General features: G+C 29.3%; 2 protein-coding genes across 5 annotated transcripts in view; one reads left to right on the top strand and one right to left on the bottom strand.

The window, feature by feature from the left end:
• The window catches only part of LOC111027174 (arrestin domain-containing protein 3-like), a 93,651-nt gene extending 72,449 nt beyond the window's left edge, over positions 1-21,202 (top strand). For all 4 annotated transcript variants that reach the window (XM_022305415.1, XM_022305413.1, XM_022305416.1 and 1 more), the window contains 4 exons: positions 3,212-3,391; positions 9,157-9,360; positions 17,443-17,557; positions 19,477-21,202. In XM_022305415.1, coding sequence (XP_022161107.1) covers positions 3,212-3,391; positions 9,157-9,360; positions 17,443-17,557; positions 19,477-19,757 — 780 coding nt within the window. In that variant the 3' untranslated portion in view covers positions 19,758-21,202. The remainder of the gene's footprint in view (positions 1-3,211; positions 3,392-9,156; positions 9,361-17,442; positions 17,558-19,476) is intronic.
• On the bottom strand, positions 10,312-13,341 carry LOC111027175 (protein Star-like). Its single transcript, XM_022305417.1, is given in 6 exon segments — positions 10,312-10,556; positions 10,631-10,855; positions 11,031-11,225; positions 11,285-11,475; positions 11,614-11,850; positions 12,924-13,341. Coding segments are annotated over 5 exon segments (894 nt in total). The 5' UTR covers positions 11,720-11,850; positions 12,924-13,341; the 3' UTR covers positions 10,312-10,379.
• Positions 21,203-24,407: the final 3,205 nt, after the last annotated feature.

Below are 24,407 nucleotides of genomic sequence, written 5' to 3'. Positions count from 1 at the left end.
TTGCATAGATCTGTTACTGTTAAATGCCCATGAAAATACATTGTGACAATAACTTTTTGATGTGTTTTGGGTGTAAACCTACTTTCGTTTATTACTTAATACTTTCATTACATTTTCAAAGTTTTTCACTCAAAGCCAAAAATGTAATCATAAATAAAAACTAAAAAATGTATAGTATTCAAGTAAAATAGTCGGTGACAATAATATCATATAACAACAGAAATAAATCGTTATTAGAACGTGTTTAGAATTAAGATCATATATGGCTGTATTTTATGCACTACTATACATAATATTAATGTTAAGTATAATATTGTGTAAAATAACAATAATGTATAGTACTCTACGATGTACCAACTATAATAATTATCTTTAGATATATAATTCTACTGTACATGTGTACTGTGTATGTCACTGAACTTCTCCTAAACGGCTGGACCGATTTGTATGAATTTTTTTGTATGCATTTGGGTGACGCCTTGGATGGTTTAGATTCACAATTGGACCCGATAGGTTTGACCCGGGGTGTTGCTGAAACATAGATTTTAAGATTTACGAAGGAAATATTTGTTTATGTACGGTTGCTGTTGGTTATAGAAGAAATATAAATATATTTAGTGGAAATTGGTATTTTTGTTTTGTTTATTGGTTGCCTGCAGTGGTCCATCGGGCAGGTCAGGTATAAGCATGCAAACAATTGAATATTTGTTCATTGCCTACCAAGGAGGCTGAGTTGCACTTATAGCCTCTCATCGGCGTGTCCGCAATCAAAATAAGAATAAAACATATTATTTATACAAAGTACTCATCAAGAAGGGTCCGCAATCCACAGCAGGCACGCATAATATACTGCTCGCATTATTACCATCGAGTCTCATATAGAGTTGGCATTTTCAACGGGCAAAACGCGGTGCACGGGATAAGCTAGTATAATATAATATCGACGTTTGGTAATAATCGAATTACCTACGTATTATTTCGTTACACCGTCAATCATAATATTAGATAAAAGTGACACGGCCGTTTATGAATAATATCAGTCACTGGAATGACACATGTATCGTCTCATCACTAGAAACCAATTTTTTGCAATAAACCTGTTAGTGGCTTTTATTTTCAATTGACTGTAACGGCTCGTCATATTACAAAAATGTCCTTTAAAACTTACCGAGCCACTGTTCTACAAATAGCTCGTAAGTTTAAAGTTAAAAAGTTGTATTTTGAGTGTTTTCGAGTTGTATTCACTTTGAATTATTTTTAAATTTCAACTATGAAATGTGTCGTAATAAATCCAGGAACCTGCGGGATCAAAGCATTAAATTATGCATAATATTGTACAGTGATGAATAATTATGTAAATGAATGATTAATATTGCATGCTAATGACTCAGACTGAGTTAGTCTCACTAACGGTGCACAATGTTAGTAATTAGTAGGTATAATAATAAAAACAAATGGTTATTTTTGTACAGATATTATTTTCATTTTTAATTTTGGTGGGGCATACTTATTATTATTATAGAATTATACCATGTAAATGTTTATGAATATACCTACTCAGCTGGATGAAATACGCATACACTAATGCGACGGTATTATGATGGTTTGTAAAATTTTTATTTTCACTTGAATGTGACCTTTTAAGTATTTTTTTCATCACGGTGATGATAAAAAAAGTCTTTTAATTTTTGAACGTTGAGAATTGTATTCCTAAAATCAAATAGCAATATTACTTTTTTATGGTGATATAGTAGTATTATAGTGCCTACCAACATCTACATATATTCATTACTCATGCATAGATTAAAGTGAGACCGTGGTCTCAAGGCTGTGAGGAGCCTAATCGGTCATCAACCTTAAGTTCTACAAGTGGTAGCTTATTTTTTTTTTTTTTTTATTCTGAGAGGAGCGATTACATTGTATTGATTTCACAATGTGTGTTTGTTTCTGTCATCATCTTTCAAGCAGTAAAAAGATGCTTAAATTTTCAGCTTCCAATATCTCTTCTGGCAGGATATTGTGAATCTAGTTGATTTTGAGGGAATACAATGCTAAAGTCAGAAATCATAACAGTGACAACTAATTATAAAACAGTCGATACCTATATGTATGTATACCTATGTACTGTGTAAATAACCGTGGTATATACATAGATGATAGGTACCTATACCTCACACCTGTAGGTATGAGATTTTTTTCTGTCCGGAGTACGCACCAAATTGGTTTTAAAATAATTTAAAATATCTAAGAATTCCAGCGGGAATAGTGGTTGGTAGCCAGTAAGTAATTATTATCTACTGCTGTGATTGCCTTAATTTAATTAGCCATATTGATTTGGTTGGCTACTTGGCTAAAATAATGTGTACAGGGTGGTTTATTTTTTCGGTTGTCAATAATCAACCTCGATGAGGTTCGCTTTAATTCTCTAAAGGTTGGTGCATAAGGTCAAGTTAGAGTTAAGGGATGTGCTAAGTTCCAAGTTAAGACAATCGCCCTGTATGTGTAGGAATTCTGTGGAGGATGAGCGCTTGAGCTGGATTCAACGTGGGATTTATGTGGGTATATATGGATGACATCGGATATAGTGGTGGGTAAGACGTATATGCAAAGCGTTGGAGGTCTAAACAGAATAAAATGTTACACAAACGATAAAATATATATTATGTTTTACAGGAAATGGCTCGGAGGGACTAGTTTTTTTGTTTCCTTTTCGTAGTTTTAAAATATTCAAGAATAGCGGGTATATTATAAAACAACGCCCGGAGTTGTATTTAGAGTTTTTGCGCATTCAGACAATAATTATTACTATACCAACCCTGAAAATATCACATGCTATTATTTCGTGTAACATCCTAGCAGAGTTAGAGATCCTTTTAAATTCATTTCAATGACATTTCTCCAAATTTTCAACTGGCTTTATTTTATAATGTAATAATAAAATCATATTTGGTAGTTTTTGATTCACTTTTTTTCTTGTTAAAACATTGAAGAAAACGTCTTAATATTTCTTGATAAAATTACAAGAAAAGTATTAGATAAATAACATTGATATTTGAATTTTACTTTAATCTATGGCATTTTTAAAAACCCAATACAGCAAACTACACTGCAGGGTGTCAATGTACCAACTTATCTGTTCATATTTAATTCCTTAAAATAAAATAGGTATATTCGGCGTGGTGTTTAATTCGAAATAATTGTGATTTTTCAGAAGCCAATTGGTGCCCTGGAAAAACGGACTAAATGCTGTTTGTGCTGCAAAAGCAACAGAGTGGTTTTGCAGTGCTTACTGGAAAGGTCGGCGTACGTGTGCGGCGAGGCGCTGAGACTAAAAGCCAACATAAAAAATCAAAACGAAAAGGACATCAGGCTTAAAGTCAGATTACTACAGGTAAAACTTTTTTCTTCAAAATACAGTACTAAATGTAAAGTTTACAATAATTACTGCATATCATGTTTGTACTAGTACCTATAACACACGAGTAAGGAGCGTGTGTAATTTAATGTGTATTTGGTGACCGAACAGATCACATATTCACTGACTTTTCCTAATAATGGAAAAATAAGTTCCCATTTTTTATAGTTATTGGAAAAATACATTATAACAAATGGTTGTTGAATTTTCTTTTCGAAAATGAAATTACCGGCGTATGTATATTATAAAAAAACCTATTAAATGACAATCGTATATTAAGTATATTGTCCATTACTAATTAATATTATGTAAAATAATAATTTCTGGTATGACTATATCAGCTGATAGTATACAAACCTGCTATACCTACTACCCGTATTATTAAGAATACTTTTCAAATGTATTCAGAATACATATTTAAATACTTGGTATTTTTTATATTTGAAATGCGTATTCGAATATTGTCTTTCAAAAGCATTTGTATTTAAATACAAATTAATTTTAAAGGTATTCAACATAATGCTTTAGGGGTAATTTTTTGTAGTATATTATATGGTTTATTATGTTTGAACGTTTATCACAAATGTATACGCTTAAAATGACTAGTAAATATTTAAATTGTATAATTAATAAATACATCCTTTAAGCCTATTCAAGTTGAAGTACTTCCGCTGAGATTCCTCTTCTCCCTGTCTTTTCTTTCTATATCAATGGAATTAATTATTATTTTTTATCACTTGAGTTTATTCTGTTAATTGAAACAGATGGCATAATATAACATTTTAGAAAAAAGAAAACATGCTTTAATTGGTTTAATAATTTCCGATGTCAAATACCTATTATATTTCCAAGTTAAACTTCGACAAGGTAGATATGAATTTTAGGTATTGTGTTATCTGCGTATTTAATGAAATCTTAAAATTTCTTAAAAGCATTTTAGATTATTAAAATATTATTTAAAGACCAATTTAAATTTGGATATTACTTTATTGATAGCATCTCGTTGAACAATACAACTATCTTAACGAATGACAAAACTAGAATTCCAAGAATTCTAATTCAAATTTACCTTGCTAACTATGTATCACATTTTCCCATTATATTAGTATATTTCAATACAACGATTGACGACATTATTTTCATTTACTATACTGTTTATAAACTATGTACAATAGAATACAAATTGTAATAGTATAGCCACAGCTATATGCCTATTTAGATAATACTACGTATTAGTTAATAGATCACCCTTACTATGTAGTATTGCAAACTCGTTATTAATATATTTCTATATACCACTGTAAAATACGAGAAAGAAATTGATTAAAAAGAGCTACAAACATATTAAACGTAATCCATATGAAAAAATACAACCGAATTTAAACAAGAGATATACATGGAGTGAATCGGCAATAGTATTATAATGTGTATTGTATAATAGAACTCTATATGTAATAGAGGATATATTATACAGGTATAAAATAACATGTATTGTGTACCAAAAACGAATTATTTTAATTTAAAATTTAAAATTAGGTTACGGTGCTACGTCGTTTTAAATTGGTTGATATACCTATACTATACTAAATTAAATATCAAATACGGCTGTAAAATATTGACTATCGTTCGTATTATATACACATACAATGTAATTTATACCTCCCATCGGACACATAGAATTCGTTCATTATTCACTCAGATTAATCGTTCGCAACCTAAATTCATCAAAACGTAAAGGACGTGTCATATTAAGTATTTCCCCAGTGTGTGTCAAATGCAATTTAACTAACCCCGGAATTACAACATATTATGTGTTTGTTTAAATATTCAGTTTATGTAGGTAACATAAATCAATACCAATAATTATTGATCTATAACCTACGTCAGACCGAAATTTTGTGATGAGATGGGTACCTTGAGCGAAGCTGTTAACGAAGCTGTTTTTTCATTAGAACACTTTTTCTGGTTGTACAAACGTCAATAGTATTATGCACAAATTTAATGGACTGGACATCTTGACCCAGTAGTATTTTCAAACCTTTGAATAAACTTCGACGTTTTTCTAAGCTAAACAAAGTACAACAACTGTCGATAGTCAATAATATAATGGCGAAAAGTTGTATGCAGTGTTAGCGGATATCTGATCAAATAAAAACAGATACCATGAATACTTCATTATCATAGACAGACACTTGACATATATTTTTAGGGGGGGGGGGATAAAATAATCCTACTAAAAAATTATTCATATTATTTTTTTTTTTAAATAGGTACCTAGTTGTATTTCATAAGAAAGTATTGAAAAATGCAATAGGGGGGCTAATCTCCAGTGACCCCGCCCCTTGGCCACTCCCGATTACCACTTCATCGTATTTGTGTAGTGATAACTTTAACGCCAATTTACTTACCTATATTATACTCCTCAATAACCTTAACTATACAGTCACTTGACATAATATATAATTAATATTTTAAGTATAAATTATAAATAAACAAATGATTATCAACAAAACATAATTATAATTGTAATATTACTAAAAAATATATCTGATCATACGAACGAATATTAGTAGACACATAAAAATTCTGTCAAGAATTAATTATCATCAAAGTAAACCTGTCAACGATCTCGACTAAAGCAGCATAATAAATAAATTCTATAATAACCATATTATTATAGTTATGATTAAATAGTCATTCGTCCAAAGATAATTAATAAATTTAATGATCTAATGCGACAAAGTAAAAATTGTTTGATATAGTTTTTTTTTTATGGGAAAATCTCGTTTTGGATAGGTCACACAATACACAGTCCGATATTCATACCCAATGTCCCATTCTCCCATTTCACTTAACTGCGGTCGTCCTTTAAGAATTTTATTACGGTCAACACACCTTACACTATAATTGGTTATTGATCAATATTGCGAGTTATAAAATATATTATACAAATTGTATTACTTTAGGCAGAGTAATATGTTTTACAATAAACATAGGTAGGTACACCCACATTATTTTGAAAATTTTGCAAACTGTTGTCAACATTTTTTATCCGGAAAATCTAAAAATACAGCTTATTTTGACATTTTAGACTACTCACATAATATTATGTTGGTTTTTACATTTTTGATTTCGATGACGACCATTATTATTTTTAATGCCACCATCCAAAGCGGAATAATTTTCTAAAAAAATAATCATTTATAAATATTGACTATTGATGGAATAGTTTTTGTTCTTAAATAATAATTTAGCATAATATTTCAACTTTGGTTTCGTTTGTATTGAATAATGGATATAAATTGTGTACCTACTATCTACCATCCGTAACGAACCGCAATGTAAGCTTGCTTATTGCAACGACCATAGGCGCAGAAATAAGCCACTTAATGTATGCTAATTAACAGTTAAATATTTAGTTCTTTTTATATATTTATAAATTTATATGTGCGGTAAAAACCCGTAATTGGGTATACATTAATATAAATAATAGTTTTTTCATTGCAATTGCGGCCCTAGTGACGTCTCTATAAATGTTCAACAAAAAATTATATTTTCCGTTTAAGTATAATATTATATGAAAAAAATGACAGCCAAACAATGTATATTTTTAATTTGGCGGTTCTCTGAAACATAACAAAAAGAGCATACGATTAATGTCATCACAATATTTCAAATATCGAACAATATTTTGCATTAATAATTAATAATTATACAGCGACATAAACTGGTCACGCTTTGAACGATTATTCAAATACTAATTTATTCAAAATATCTAGCTATAAAAAGGTTAAAATAATAATAATGAACACAATTTTTTTTTAAACTGAAAAATCAATAGGCACCTACTTAATTTGTTGTATATAGGTAAATTAAAAATTAATTTTATCGGAAATATATCATTTTACAAGTTATTGAAAATATATATCAAGCATAATAATTTATTGTAAAAGCTTTTAAAATAACATAAAAACCCTTGTCTTAAGTCCTAGTGAGATAAAACTTATAAAAGATTCATTTTAATAAATATATTTTACCAAATTACATTATTCTTGTGTTTGAACTCATGACTTATTCCAATGCAACTTAAATAATTACAGAATTTATTGTCTTTAATGTATAATAATTAAAATCAAAACATATTTGACAGTTGTATATTTATAACTATAGGTAATGTATAACACGGCTGTCAATTTTAAATTCAAAAGACATTTTTCAATGTGTACATTTGTTTGCAATCAGTTGATAAAACGTGCTCAAAACGGGATATTAAAATACGTAACATAAATATTATAATATAATATATTTATTTAAACATATTTAGACAACAATACCATATCATTGGACTATTCAAACTTTCGGTAATCTTATATCGTAAAATTTCCATCAAACTTTATTCGACTTTTTCGCTCTGTAATCAAAATTGTATCATCCTAAAAGTTTAGCTGCCGTCCGACACCCACACGAGTACCTGAACACTATATATAGCATTTATCATTACATTTATACCCACAATCCTATTGAGTCCCGGCGACCGATGATTTATGGCTATAACTAGTATGTATTATATAGGTATATATTATGCAATTTTAAATTTACCAACATGTTATTACTTAACTAAATGTATAATATCACTAATATAAAAGGGTATGAATATGATTTTGAAAAAAGTTCTATTATGAGTACAGAATAATTAAATAAAAACAGTTTTCCATCATTTTGGATAATAATCAATCAAAATAAGTACGGAGCTCGGAGTCGGGATCGAGAGTGCCAAAATATATCATAACAATATTATGTTGGATATGATACCAATGTGAATGAAATATTAGCAAGCGAAATCAATGAAGATTCAGAAAAAATAATTAATAAATCGATCTATAGGTACAATCGCACAATACAACATGACTTTCATAAAAGCTGTTTGATAAGCAGCGTGACAATTTGCATTTTTTGGTTAGTATATAACAATAATATACTAATAAAGTAATAAAAGACAGCTGGTAATAATATTTTTTTTTTGTGTTTATTTATTAATTGATGTTACATAACTTTATTTTATTGAGTTAATGTTTAAAAATCTATAGTAATTGGCCACGGTAGGTTTACAAACTGTGGGGTGGGGTACGGGGGGTTAGAACACATGTTAATGTGGCGACGGTTTGTCACAAAAACGCTGATGGTCACCCATCCGAAAACTAGTGACGCCGGCTAATGCTTGACCTCGGAACACATTTATGGTTGAAGCCCAACACTGCGTCACACCAAACCACGTTTTATAATTTATAACAATTATAAACCATAAAGTATAAATTTTCATATTCTTCAAAAAATGTTATTACGAAAAGCGTAAACGTTGAAAACATACATTTGCGGTGCATGTTTTCTGTACCACAATGCTCCTCACATCTACATACTTTAATTTTTTATATATATATTTTTTTTTTTTTTGGTGTACGTGAACAAATATGTCGGGTAAAATAATTTTGTTCAGAACGTTTTTAATAATTATATTTCAAGGGTTAACGTTTAAGAAATATGTCGTTAAAAAAATAATGTGTTAAGAGTTTTGCTTTTGTAGTAGCAACTAGCGATGTATATTATAAGATGAGTTTTAAAAAAAAATTTAAGACGCAAGAGGCGAGTGTCTTACGTTAAACAAACAAAAAACCCTAATTTACTGACGACGACGATTCGTGCATTGTTAAATTATCAGCATCGTTTTTTAATTTTATTTTCAGAACGTTCACTATTCGGTGGAACGCGGCATGCTGGGCGTCCAAAATCAAAAAGACGTCCAACACTCGGTGTTGGAGTACATCGGCGAACCAATACGCACTGGGTGCGAATCGCAATGGGACTCTGCCGACGGCCTGGTCCTGCCAGTGATGCCACCTACATTGATCGGCAACTGCAGGCTGTTACAAATATATTACGTACTTAAGGTGATGTATGATAAACATCGAGTAGACATATATGATAATTATTATTTGCATCGGAGATTCATAGTTCGAGTTTCTATTTATCAGTGTCCTGCATGGTTCCCATTGGCATGGCACGAAAACTGGGATACCGCTTTAATATTCGCGAGACTTTTGTTTTCTTTTTCTTTAGTGGATAGGGTTAAGTACCTATACCTATACAATAGTATCCCATTATTGGAGGAGGACCAATGACTACGACCCTGAAAAACGTATCTTCAATTGCATAATCATAAGTGAAAAACTGTTCTAAATATTTGAACGAAAGGCATTGAATTTTAATGGATTACTTTTTTATAAATAATAATTTTAAGTATAGTTTAGATGAGTGAAGTAAATAACAATAGATATTGTATCCACTGGGAGGTCGTGTAAAACAAATATTTTTACTATGAGCACTACATTCTAAAAGGGCGAGGAGATCATAATAAATTATCACACATACAATATACATTATGCATAGATCAGGAATGACTTAAGCTTTAATTGGACCAGACATTTCACTATTTGCCCCTGCTTAGGTTATAACGTAAGAGTCTTCCCTACCAAAAAAGCATGATGGTATAAAATTATAGACGTACGAGATTTACACTCGAAATAGTTGTGTTTCTGTGTAAAATATAATTGTACTTGTTCTACAAGCTTTACAAATCCAATTTTTCAAACAACAATTTATATGCAGATGCATACATTTTTACAATTAATATGTCTATAAGTACTTCTATAAATACAAAAAGTCAGCACACCTCATAAATAGGTATACAAATATACATTAAATTCTGAATATAAATTACGTTTAAACATAAATACACCTTACTTATATTAAAATAGATGACTCGTGTTAATTATATAATATAAAACCTAATACAATCTGAAAATGTAATGACAAATCCTGTTCAACCATAAAATACTTCATTTTCAAAATAAAATATTTCATTAGGCACTTCAGTCTATAGCGTATTCATAAATTGCATTCGTTTTTATCAGGTTACATAAAATGATAGATTTTGTGTGAGTGCTGACGGTTTTGCAAATATGTAATCATTTGCTAATCGATCCTGCCTAGTTACTTTTCCAGTTACTATATACCCTTTATCTTCTAAATACGTTCTTACACCATCGTCACCTTCTTTTACATGGAAAAATTCAACTGATAAAGTCTAAAAACAAAAATATGTAGGTCAGTTTTTCTTGTAATACATAGTCATAGATATAATATTATTACTAAACTTACTCTTATATCAACCTTATCAAACGGAATAGTTTTTAATACATTCAACTCTGATCCTTCGACATCTAAACTGAAATAATCTATAACTGTTATATTTAATGCTAAAATATATGTATAGAATGGGAAACATTGTACGTTAACACTAGGTGATTTTCTTCTAAAAATGTCGTCTTCGACAACCTCATCGTTTGCTATTCGACCCATATTACTTCGTTGAAGAAAAGAAACCTAAAAAATAAAATTATTTAGTTATCTGATGTAGTACCTAAACCTAAAGAAAATATAATAAACGTTTCTCACTCACAAAAATTAAACTTATTAGAAATACACCAATTCATATGTATTAAATTTCAATATTGTATACGAAATATTATTATATGCATCTTAGATTGTTAAAACTTACAATTTCTGGATAAGGATTGACACTAAGACAAGTAGGTGATAAATATGCTCGACGACCCTTTTTTAACATTTTCGCAAAATTTAAAGGATCTGCTTCAATAAGTAATCCTGTCCATCCATAATATCGTTCTAATTATAATGTATTAGACCTTGTTTCACCATCCAAAGCTCCGCATTCAATAAAAAATCCTCCTTTCTAAAATTAAAATAAATTAATAATAATCACTTCAAATTTAAGTATTTGTGTACTATTACTGTATAATCGATGATCTTGGCTATTTCAGCAGCTTGCCCCATTGATGGATCTCTTAACGACATGTCAATTAAATTATAACGAGTTCTACTCCCTTTATTTTCTTCAATAGGTTTGACTAGGAAATTCTCTCGCAGTTTTCTTACAAGATTTGAATCATCCATGGATACTTTTGGACCATTCAATTCACTATCTAAAAATATTAGGAACTATGAATAAAAATAGGAACGAACAAATGTATGCAATCATTAGATTTAAACTATTTTAAAAATATTAACATGAGTTCAATAATATTATTATTAGTCAAATTTGCTGTCAATTTTTTCCTTACCATTTGGACGTTTACAAAAAGTTATGAACTTTATGACATTATACAGCCAAACAATGAGTAGTGCCAGTAAAAAATACAAACACAATTTTTTCGACAACCGTTTCATCGTGAATGTTATTTGTTATTGAGCACCTTCCGGTCACTTGACTTCAACCGTATAAAACGTTCCTAATGTTGAAAATTCTACCACCATGCCAGAGTTTTGTGAAATAAAATATTGAAATTCACAAGCCGGAACTGACGAAATAAAAAAAAGGTTAACTGGACTCACGGGGAGTGGTCAATTTGATAACTAAGCACCGTGATACTGTGTAGAGAAATGAATATTATTATATAATATTATTTCGTAGATGAAAAATAATATTACAATTAATACACTTCATTTGTATGTAGAAACATAATAGAAAGGTGTACGAAAAAATGTTTTTTTTTTTTTTTCATTAAATATACTTTATTAAAATGAACAGAAAGAATTATTGCATTTCGACAATAAATATGAAACAGAAAAAAGAAACGAATATAATATTTGTATAACACATAAAACTCATATTATATTGGACTAAAAAAATATTGTGGAAAAAAGCCATTGAGTCAAAACGTTTGTTATATTAAATAATTATTCTAGTTTATTTATTGAACATGAATAATGAATATTCCTTGACAGCTAGGCCATTAGCGTTACATGACATGTAATATTGTAATAAATAATCATTCTATATTTCTATTAAATATAACGCAATTACCTAGCTAATATATTTTTAAAATAATTATTTATATGAATGCATAAATTATTATAACAATGTCTATAAGTACTTCTATAATCACAAAAAGTCCGCACACCTCATAAATGAAACAAATATTTATGACGTAGAACTGGGAGGTGTATTGAGTTTGTGTTAAAACATTGTATACACCTCGTTTATATTATACCTACTAGTGCTTAGCTTGAAATGTACCTATACGAATCCGGATCATCTATTGTTTACAGATTTATTTTTAATTAATTAGTAAGTGATTTAGCTGCTGGACTATGCCTGAAACTGAACCCTAGATCTCAAAAGACACTGGTGTTTCGATCTGTTGAAATAAATTAATATTTATTCACAGATAAAAATGTTGCTGAAGAATAAATTTTCCCACGACATACGAATCAAAATCCTTGTCAGAAAACCAAAAATATGCTTTTTGTACAAAAAAATACGTAGGAGTAGATCGTATATAATATTATTATAAGTATTATGACAACAAAAAAATTTAAAAAATATTTATGAAGACTTTTAGTGTTTACTGTTAAAAATGTAAATAATCACCTTATTGTTTAAGCCGTTTAAAGCAATGAGGGATCTGATTCTCGATCGTTCCCGCTTATACCTCCTCCGTTTCACTTGGTGATGGTTTGATACAGCTCAATATCATTTGCACATTGCACCTATACCAAAATAGATTCTATCACTGATTAATGTTTAAGTACATTATATTAGTGATTTATTGTTATGGGATAGTTTGAGTTTGAGAATAATACGAAGTAGATGTCATTACTGTTTAGTAAATTTCTTTTGGATTTGTATTAAGAATTCAATAATACGTAATATTACAAATAGTAGTTTAAAATATTGATCGTTAAAAACGCACACCATTGTTTAACTAATGTGTTCATTGCTCGAAAACTAAAATAATTGTTGAGTTTTTTATATTTCCTGAGAAAAATACACATTAGGTATAATATTTTCATTATCACTAACCTAAAAGAGCAACTGCTTAGCGTTTTACTTTATATGATACTGATTGCTAATAGTAATATTTGTTTTATATTTTTTATTTAATATTTACATTAATTTAGAAAAATATCGAGTTAAGTGTCGCTAATGGTTCGCTTTAATGGCCGACAATTCTTGAACAACTCCTTCATATCTGTACCATCATACTATAAACTTATAAACTTATTATGCGTTTCATTGAATGGATTGTTTGTTTCAAATAAAAATATTTATAAGTAGTTATTATTTTATTCAAACTTATTTAATATTAATAAATTAATGATTTTCAAAAACGATTTCGGAATAGGTTAAAGTTCTTACTAAATTTTTTTTTTTACCTTATATCATATTTTAATTAAAAATAGGTGACTACATTTATCGGTTTTTTTTATTACAACAAAATCCATTCCCTGGGTATGATTTTCATGCTTTGTACAATTTAACGTAGCATTAAATCTAATCCGAATTTTAAAAATAATTCCACAGCTTGATCAAAAAAGAGTTTCCACAGTCATTGAAAGAGTGAGCTGAGGTGTAAAAACAAGATGATGAGCACAGCAAAAAAAATACTGAGTGTAATTCTACGAACAATTCAATGCGAAAAAAATTGCATTCAAATAGTACTCAATTATTTTACTCTACTAAAGAATATAAACTACCAACGAATTTAAAAAAATACCCCAAATAGATTGACAGTTGGTCCTGAATCCTTAGTATAACACGACGTTATGTATACATAGTATCTTTTAATTTTTTATCGGTATAGTTATAATTTATTTATGGTTTACAATAAAACAATTTTTGGTATGGCATAGTTATAAATAATATTACGATTTTTGATATTGTAAAAACTGTGTATTCTAAATAAAAGCATATTGACGCAGCTAAACAAATAGATAGGTACCTATAGTTGTATTACGATAATATCGTAATAATTTAAATTCTATGATACATTAACACGTGTTACGTATAACTAAAAAGCATGGACTTTGTGCAATTAATACAGTTTCGTTCATATTAAAGAAAAACAGTTTTTTTTTTCATAGATACCTTAAGTTCAAATTTGCACGAAATTAGATATTCAAACGAAGATATAAAGTACATTTACATGTACTTTTAGTAACTCTGTAAAGTGTAGATGAAATCAAGCTCCATTAAAATTTGTTTTATGTTACTTACTTTAGTAGCACATAAATGAAATTATGTGTTGCATATTTTGGAACTTTTAGTGTACAAGTAACTGTATTACCTATGCTAATTTTACAGTTAATTTGGACTTTGGCACATTAAATCCAAAATGTTAATATTAACATGGAATGTCCACAGCACCTGTAGTACCTACCTACAATTAGTCATTTCTTCTTATATAAAGTATTTATATCTTAGGTGTATGGTATTATACACGGTTGTAACTAGGTAATATAATACAGGGTACAAATCCAGCCCCCTCCCCCAGATATATTATTTCTCCAATTTTTTTTTTTTATAATTCTATAGATCCTGATATTACTGTATTCCAATCATAGATATGTAAATCGTATGATAACATAATATCATATTATAAAATATAGATACACATTTGTGAACTGAAAAACCAATATTGTATTATATAACAAATTGTAAATTAAAAACAGAGTGTATATTGTAGTTGTATTTGTGTTGTAAAAAAATTGTGCACCCCTCCTCAGATATTTGCAGTGGATCCGTGTCTGATATAATGCACTTAAGTGTTTAACGATAAAATCTGATACCTAAACCCAGCAAAATTCAAATGGCCATTTATTTAAAATTTATCGTATCAGATAACAATACATTATAAACGTTCTTTTTTTAACGTAAAACATTTTTGCACAATTAAAAAAAAAGTCGACTAGTGGATGGTGATGATGGAAAAGTACTTAAGTGTAATGTACTTGTTCCGTTGTTAATTGTTATACTATACGACATAATATATCATCTGGAGTGCTGCTGATATTAAGATCAAGTGTTATAATAGTATATGCCAATTCATTATTATAGCCTATAATAGATCCTATATTATACAGAAGTTTTTTTTTTTAAGGGGCGATCATTCAAGTTAGTTTTGTGAAGATTATTATATTATAGTTCGATCTAAGTTTTCGTTTCTACAATCTGTTGTACATAAATTGTATGTATAACAACGTTCCAAAGTTCACTAGGTAGTAGGTAATGTAATGGACCACAGTTAATAAATGAATCAACGTTAAACGACTGAGCCTCGTGACCTCGTCCATATACCATAGATGATAGATCCGGTATGATGATCGCGAGTTCTCAATATAATCGCATGGAACAGTACCTACAAAAGAAGGTACCTAAGCTTAAAATAACTTTGTTTCCTATCGGCATGCACAATTTGTTGTATCCATCTAACACACATGGTACGTAGGCATCTATGTGTATTGTGTTTGTGTATATTCCTAGTGTCCATAATCAAATGTCAAGTATTCGAACAACTAACAAGTTCGTTAAGTATTTAAAGTTATATGTAATTTTATTATTGATATTAATATCAACAAACAAAGAACTTATAATTGTGGTAAAAATTCTAAAAAATACAAAACGAAACAGAATAAAAAATCGCCCATTGCGATGTCATAGAGTCCTTATGAGCCACGACTACTCGACGTATTTCACACAAATTCTTAAATGTAAGTACCTACTTAATCGGTTTTAGAATCATCTGGTGAACATAATAATCTAGTATATTACAGTACCAATATGATTTATATATTATATATGTATATTATTTTTGTTTTGGTATATAATATTATGAATATATGCCATTTGGCTTTTGACAATATATTATCAAATTAAACTGTTATTATCTATACATATAATATAGCATTTTATATTTATATTATATAAATGAAACAACTAGCTAAATTAAAAAAGTTTTAAATTAATAATAAAATATATGATAACTCATTTGGCTAATTATTTTTAAAACGTTTTTCATAGTCTGAATGAGGGTTTTATAGAAAAAAATTGAAATATAGGCCCTGTAGTCATTCACAATTTTCGAGGAAAATTAAATATTTTTTTTTTTTTACAAATGATTGCCATTGGTTACATATTGGTATCTTACTGATTATAATAGTAATAATACTTATAATAGATATAAAAAAATTGGTATTTTTTTTGTTTTTCAATGGTTGACAATTTGACATTAGTTACTCAGACAGATGAGGCACAGCCATACATCAAATCTTTGGGTTTATGGCCTCGTATAAAAAAATGATGTCTTAAAACATAATATATAAGAGTTAAATGTATATTTGTAGCTCATCTATAGACTCAAAAACTACTTGGTCGATTTTGTGAGCATTTCAAATTGTCCTTAGAGTTATCAGAAATACTTAGAGTGTAGTTTAACAACGTTACATTTATACCAAGTGCTACAATATTGGATTCGTCACAGACGAATTGTCCACCTCTGTCGAAATTGTTCACAAAGCAAAGTAAGGTAATGCCGATTTTCCCGTGAACTGGTGACTGGTGAGATAGGTACATTAAACGTAGATACTCTTATATAGGTATAGCTCTATATTTTATATTATTTATTCACAGGCGAAGTAGGGTTATACAGCTAAACATGCATGTATGTTGGTTTATCCGAAGTTAATAAACCTAAAAAACTACTGAACCGTTTTCAATAAAAGTTATATCTATATAGGTTTCTTGAGACTTGTAGAATGTTTGTATCCTCTTTTTACAACATCTATAGGTAAGTAGTATAAAGGGTAACTCTCGTATGATTTTTTTTTTCAGCTCGCGAAAAAAAGAATATTTTTTTGTTAATTTATATGTTTGCCATTGGTTATAATATATTATATTACCTACTATTAAAATTAGTAGAAATATGGCATATCAAATTGTTTATAAATATATTTATAAGAAAACAAATCTTTGTCACTGGCAGAGCAGGGCTGCAACTAGTACATTATAACTGTGTTACGCATTCAATAAGCCCAGAAAATTGTCGCTTCCGATGAAATATCCTAAGAGTACTTATGTAATATTTTATAATTGTGCATATACTTTCTTACAGGTCTGCGTGGATTTGGGTAAAGGAGACGAAGACCTTAACATAACGTTTCCGATAACAATAGCAACTGTGCCGTTCAGGATACCAAACTGTAACAAGACTCCTCAAATATTTTACAGTAAGCACCTAGATATACATAAATATAATATTGGTGTATATTTTAAAAAGGACATTGATTTAATTCATTAATTGGTAATGGCTGGTTGTTATAACCAGTGGTGTATTTGGTGCGGAGGGGTGACGTCAAGGCGTATCTTCTTAATCTCTCCCCCTTGACCAGTTTTGTTTGTATCGATCATTTTTATATGACTTATTATTTAAACTCACACTTTTTTGTTCTTTAGTCAAAAAATAAAATCTGATATCGTATCAAATACATAATTGTTATTACAGTTGTATTGAAAATTATACAACCAAATAACCAACCATCAAAGTCATGGTTATGGACCATAGAATTATGTGCCCTGATTTAGAGCACATAACATACGTCTGCCTATAAAGAAACATTAACCGAAGGTACTTTTCTTGTTTGAAATGAATCAAGACTTATCTCAGAACAACTTTGAAGGAAGTTAGACCATTCTAAATGAACAGACAATTACTAGTAGTTATTTGGTTTTAATTTAAATTTTATACCAGGTGTACAGTTTAAATGCACTTTACTATACTTGTATAGTCTATACGCCAGAAAATTATAAATTAAGTTTGAAGATTTAATTAATGAGCTGAAAATGAAAAATATAAATAAATTATAAATTAAAAGATTACCTATATAAGTTATAAATTAACTTTTTTAAACTAATTTTTAAAACATTTTTCATACTTTTTATTTTTTATTTTTTATACATTATTTAATATTGTCCACCCCCGACAAAGTCCTAAATACGCCACTGGTGTTAACGAGGTATTAAGTTTAATTTAAGTTGTTTTTAATAATTTCCATTAACACTTACAAATTTAGGATTGTGAATTTAATGATAATGCATAATATCCATGAATTTCTTTCAGAATTCAAAATGAGTAAACTAATTCGAATAATTTGATTTTAATCATTACCATTCTAATTGTTAAGAAATATAGTTTTGAATACTTACAGTAGGCATTTACATATTTTGTACTTCAATGCATATAACGATTCTTACATTTTACAATAAATTATATTGCATGTTTTGATATATTACAACATTTATTAATGTTAATAGATATAGTTATGTTATAAATTTACCTATAATTAATTTAAATGAATAACAGTTATTACTTATTAGTTATTAGCTGATACAGATGTCAGTTTCTTTATATTTTAATCATTCAAATGCCGGGTACATCTTAGTTTCTACCTTCATCTTATTATTATTTGGTTTAATTTTTAATTGGAACCACATCAGACAGTTCTGTTCTAAGTATTAAATAAAAAATACAAAAAACTATTTTCGCCACACAAGCCACCAATTTACATATTATACTTTTATTGAATTTTTATTATTGTGCCAATTATATTTTATGGGTATCACATAATCATAACATAATACAGCATGATTTGTACATTGAAAAATAAATCAATAAAATATCCAATGACTCTTGTTGGAATATAACCTACATAATATAATATGTATTATATATGCCTATTGTTTCATGTCTTATGATTCAATATTTGTCATGAGACTTATAACGCATTAGGTTACCTATAAATTATAGGCGGTAATCTGGGGAGGGGGATCAAAATAACCTGCCAAAAATTTAAACTGTTGGTTATTGGATTATTCTAGCCCTCTACAAATTCAACCAAATGTCTGCCTATGAATATGATGGCACCTAATAAAAAACGAAAATTCGTGCATTGCACACTGCACAATTGGCGATAATAAATAGGCGATATTACTCTGCCAACCGATTAGAATTGTTGTTTAAACATAATATATATTGCACTTCGGTAAAGCTCACTTCAATCGGGAAAAAGTGGATGGAAATAAAATTTCACGTGCACCTTGAATTTAACATTATATTTTGTGGCATTAATTGTGTGTACCTGTTACACAGGTGTCGCGTGCGATCACGTGGAGGGCGGTAGGTACATCGGACCGGAGTTTTTGCTCGGCGGCCACGTTTACGATGGGTCGCAGACCGAACAGATCGTCCTGTACCGACCGGTGTACGTGAGCGTACGTCAGCCGAACTGCAACTCGACGTCAACGACGGCGGCGGCGGCGGCGACGGTGGCGGTGCCGACAGCGACGACGCTGACCACGGTGACCACGGCGACCACGGTGACCACGGCGACCACGGTGACCACGGCGACCACGGCGACCACGACCACGTGAATGCGAATGCAAATTCGACGGCGGCGCGTTATCGATTCATATTACTGTTGTGTTTATTGTAGTTTATTATTTCTCCAGCAGTCGACGGTACAAGACGACAGATCCGTCGTGCGTTTATTCATTTATTGTACGTGTGTGTGTGTTTGTTTGTGTGTGTGTGTTGGGAGGGGTGGGGAGGAAATCAAATTGTAATGTAGACTTGCCATTCTATATTATTCTCTTAAGGTTTCTATCAATAAGAAATTCAAGTAATAAAATTATGTTTTCTATTATATTTTTTAAAACATGGGAGAAAACATAATATACCTACCTAACTTAAACATTTTGTAAGGTTTTGTCTCAAAGAGGCACAGAAAGTGCTGAGAAAGAAACTACCTAGGTACTCTATACACTTTCTTGATATCTATAACTCTAAAAGTATTCTCTGAGACTTCGTCAAAATTGGTGGAGTGGGTACCTAGTTTTTGAGTCTATATAGGCTACAAACATATTATGGACATCGCCTTTTGTAGCACAATATGATGTATTGTACCTACAACAAAGAATTGAAATAAAATAAAATTATTATAAATCATATTATAATAAAATCTATTTATGGAATAACAAACAATTAGTTAAATATCATTTTATTTTATTAAAAAAAAAAACATATAGCAATGCATGGCTGGTCGGCTAGTCTATATATTTATTTTAAAAAATATATTCAAATTTCGTGATTCAAAACGAAATTCATGTGTAAACCACTCTATAGCAACCTTTAGAGGTAGAAAACACTGCCCCAGCCACAATGAATGTATGCAAAATTTGGTGCCAGTTGGTTTAGTAGTTTCAAAGTCAATAAACCCTATACAGCTATACCAATGTACAACAATTCATAAAATATCAAAGCTTGGCGGTAACTAGTTAAAAAAAAAAAAATAACTCAGTAAGTAACTAAATTATTTATTTTTATAAATAATTGTAACTTAACTTAGTTATTCTGTAAAAACTAAAGTTATTTATGAGTTTTCCTATTAAGAACTGTATGTCTGTACCTATATTATTTGCATTGATATTTCTGAGAACTGCCAGGACGGAGGGATATCTACCAACAATAGGTACATTATAATTTATTAATATATTATAGACGTATAAAGTACTTTGTGTTATAGTGAATAATGATTATTATTATTTATACATTGGGCACTAATTTGGAACATATTAGGAAGTTTAGGAATTTATAAGCATACTGCTGCTTGATAGGTAATAATACAATTTCCAGAACTGACCTAATTAGTAATTTCTGATACAGACATTGAGACATACAGTGATATCTATATACCTACAGCGCGTTGCCGTGTTTTCTACAAACTGCACTCTACAGTCTCATAGTAGTTATAATATTATATAGGGATATACCTAAATAAAATATTACAATAACAGTAGTTTATCTTATAAAATCATATAGTCTGTGTATTTGTTATTAATTTATTTTACTTTATACCAAAACTAGTTATTTTTAGAGATAAAAAACATTAAGTTAAAGGTATTTAAAAAAAAAAGCAACTAAACTCTTAACTTAACTGAGTTATTATTTTCATGAAAATTGGTAACTTAACTTAGTTACTCATGTTTGTTTATTTTATAAAATTAACTTTAAGCTCAGTTATTTTTTATTTTAAGATAACTTTTGCTAGTTAAAAAAAATTGGTTAACTTGCAAATGTGTACCTATGCCATATTACTACTAATTACTATAATATTATAATAGGTAATGTAATATTATGTAACTTATGGCACCCATTTAAATAAACAAAAAGAATATTGTTATTTTGTGAACCAAAAAAAAAGCATGCTTATCCACTTTTTTGCTACCCATAGGGGTTGAAATAAGCTTAAAACCTTTTCCGTGATATACTCTGACATTTAAAAAAAGAATCAAGATAACCGTGTGAGTAGTTTCTGAGATTAGCTATTACAAAGAAAGTAAATTTCACGTTTACATAGTTAGATACACATTATTTACGTAGATTATAATATTAGGCAATAAATAATCGTCTTTTGTGGTGCCTATAGTCTATGACAGAGTGGTGAATGCAAATCTCCTTTTTTTGGCTCTCCTAAATAAATTAAATTGTATTTCATGATTTAAAAATTGTAGTAGGCATACGATAACAGTGTAACACCTGCTCGATAATATACATTGTAGTTTATTATTTCTCCAGCAGTCGACGGTACAAGACGACAGATCCGTCGTGCGTTTATTCATTTATTGTACGTGTGTGTGTGTTTGTTTGTGTGTGTGTGTTGGGAGGGGTGGGGAGGAAATCAAATTGTAATGTAGACTTGCCATTCTATATTATTCTCTTAAGGTTTCTATCAATAAGAAATTCAAGTAATAAAATTATGTTTTCTATTATATTTTTTAAAACATGGGAGAAAACATAATATACCTACCTAACTTAAACATTTTGTAAGGTTTTGTCTCAAAGAGGCACAGAAAGTGCTGAGAAAGAAACTACCTAGGTACTCTATACACTTTCTTGATATCTATAACTCTAAAAGTATTCTCTGAGACTTCGTCAAAATTGGTGGAGTGGGTACCTAGTTTTTGAGTCTATATAGGCTACAAACATATTATGGACATCGCCTTTTGTAGCACAATATGATGTATTGTACCTACAACAAAGAATTGAAATAAAATAAAATTATTATAAATCATATTATAATAAAATCTATTTATGGAATAACAAACAATTAGTTAAATATCATTTTATTTTATTAAAAAAAAAAACATATAGCAATGCATGGCTGGTCGGCTAGTCTATATATTTATTTTAAAAAATGTATTCAAATTTCGTGATTCAAAACGAAATTCATGTGTAAACCACTCTATAGCAACCTTTAGAGGTAGAAAACACTGCCCCAGCCACAATGAATGTATGCAAAATTTGGTGCCAGTTGGTTTAGTAGTTTCAAAGTCAATAATCCCTATACNGTATTTATTAAAAAACTAGAAATCAATGAATAATAATAAAAAATAGTCACAAATAACTAAGTAGTTAATCCTTTGGTAAATTACAGTTATTTATTTTTCTAATTTGTAAATGATTACAAATGTACAATGTTTACCTATGAATAACGAATTTGCAGATATCAGAATAATCATGATTTTAATAGGTTCTATGAGATAGGAGTATATTAGCCCAATTTAGACCAGATAGACCAAAAATAAAATAAAATATCTGAAGAAAATAAATATTAATACGAAGAAATCATGAAAACATGCAATTATAGGCAAAAATAATAAGTATAATAAATAATAAATAAAAAAACAAATAATAATAATAATAATAAAATATTATACTTACTATAATATAATACATTTTATAGCATAATACACTCTCTACTCAGTTTACTCTAACCTGTAAATATTCAAAATAAGATTTTGTATTTGAACTATAAAAGAACATATTTTGTCTGAATCCATTTTTCCTACGGAGTAGTGAAAAAAAAATACAAAATAAATGCATTAATGCACAGCCCTGACTATTAGTTATTACTTATTACTAATAAATTCCTAAAAAAAAAACAATAGTTTTAATAAATTTATTTTTAACTCGATGCTGCAAAATTCTTACTTAGGTGTAGCTCAAGTTATCTAGTATTCCAAAAATCTCAAATACGGTTATGGCCACTTATTCAGACGATACTGCAATATACTTTTACCTACCTACTAAATAAAATTGATAACTGGTCATCCGAAAAAAAAAATCAATGAATATAAATCAATAAACATTCCATTCGTGCTAAAAAAAACAGTTCTACCCCTCACTCACTCTAATTCCAATGAATACCAATTCCGATGTCTTCCGGAAGTTAAATATTTCGAAAAATTAGGTACCTACTTGATAAAAGATTAACTTAGGCTCACTACATAAAATCTAAAATGAAAATTCTCAACAGTAGACTCCATTTACTCCACTCAGTAGGTACGTACCTACTTAATTATAAATTAGCCTTCCACGCTAAAATCACAATATGCAAATCTCTATTAAGACCCATTGACTGTTCGCCATTTGGACCGATGCAATTCAAAGTCGAGGATGTGCTAAGCCATCTCAAATTCGTACCTACGCTACAAGCATTCCAATCCGTCACTCCGTATTATCTCTTCTGCACCATATGTCCATATGGTACCTATGTATCACTATGCACACTTCAAAATGACTCTAAAAAAGAATCACTAAAATCAATTAGCCACAAGCCCACAAAACATTAGAAACGATTTCATTCCAAATAACAGACTCATTAACGTAAAGATGTAAAGTATAGACAAGGTAAATTACATTTTTAGTAGGTAAACAATAAATTCTCTTTTTGAAAAAAAACCACTTATTAAAATTATTATGCCTAGGCTTAATATTTTAGCGTGGAGAAGGAAGTATCTACTAATTGTTGATGATTAAACAGTTCTACAAGTATAAGCAGTTAGTACCCATTTATTATCATCGCCCCCCTCTAGTCAACAGTTTTATAAACATAAAATAAGTACCTACCAACAACACATCTAAATTTTATTTTTTGAACATTATAACGTTATAAATAACATTTTGAAGCACTGTCATAAATACACAATATTGAACTACAGAGTGCACATTGTGAATCAGTC

The sequence above is a fragment of the Myzus persicae genome, unplaced genomic scaffold (assembly GCF_001856785.1).
Source record: "Myzus persicae strain clone G006 unplaced genomic scaffold, MPER_G0061.0, whole genome shotgun sequence".
Lineage (NCBI taxonomy): Eukaryota > Metazoa > Arthropoda > Insecta > Hemiptera > Aphididae > Myzus > Myzus persicae.
This window is presented reverse-complemented; position numbering and strand designations above follow the sequence as displayed.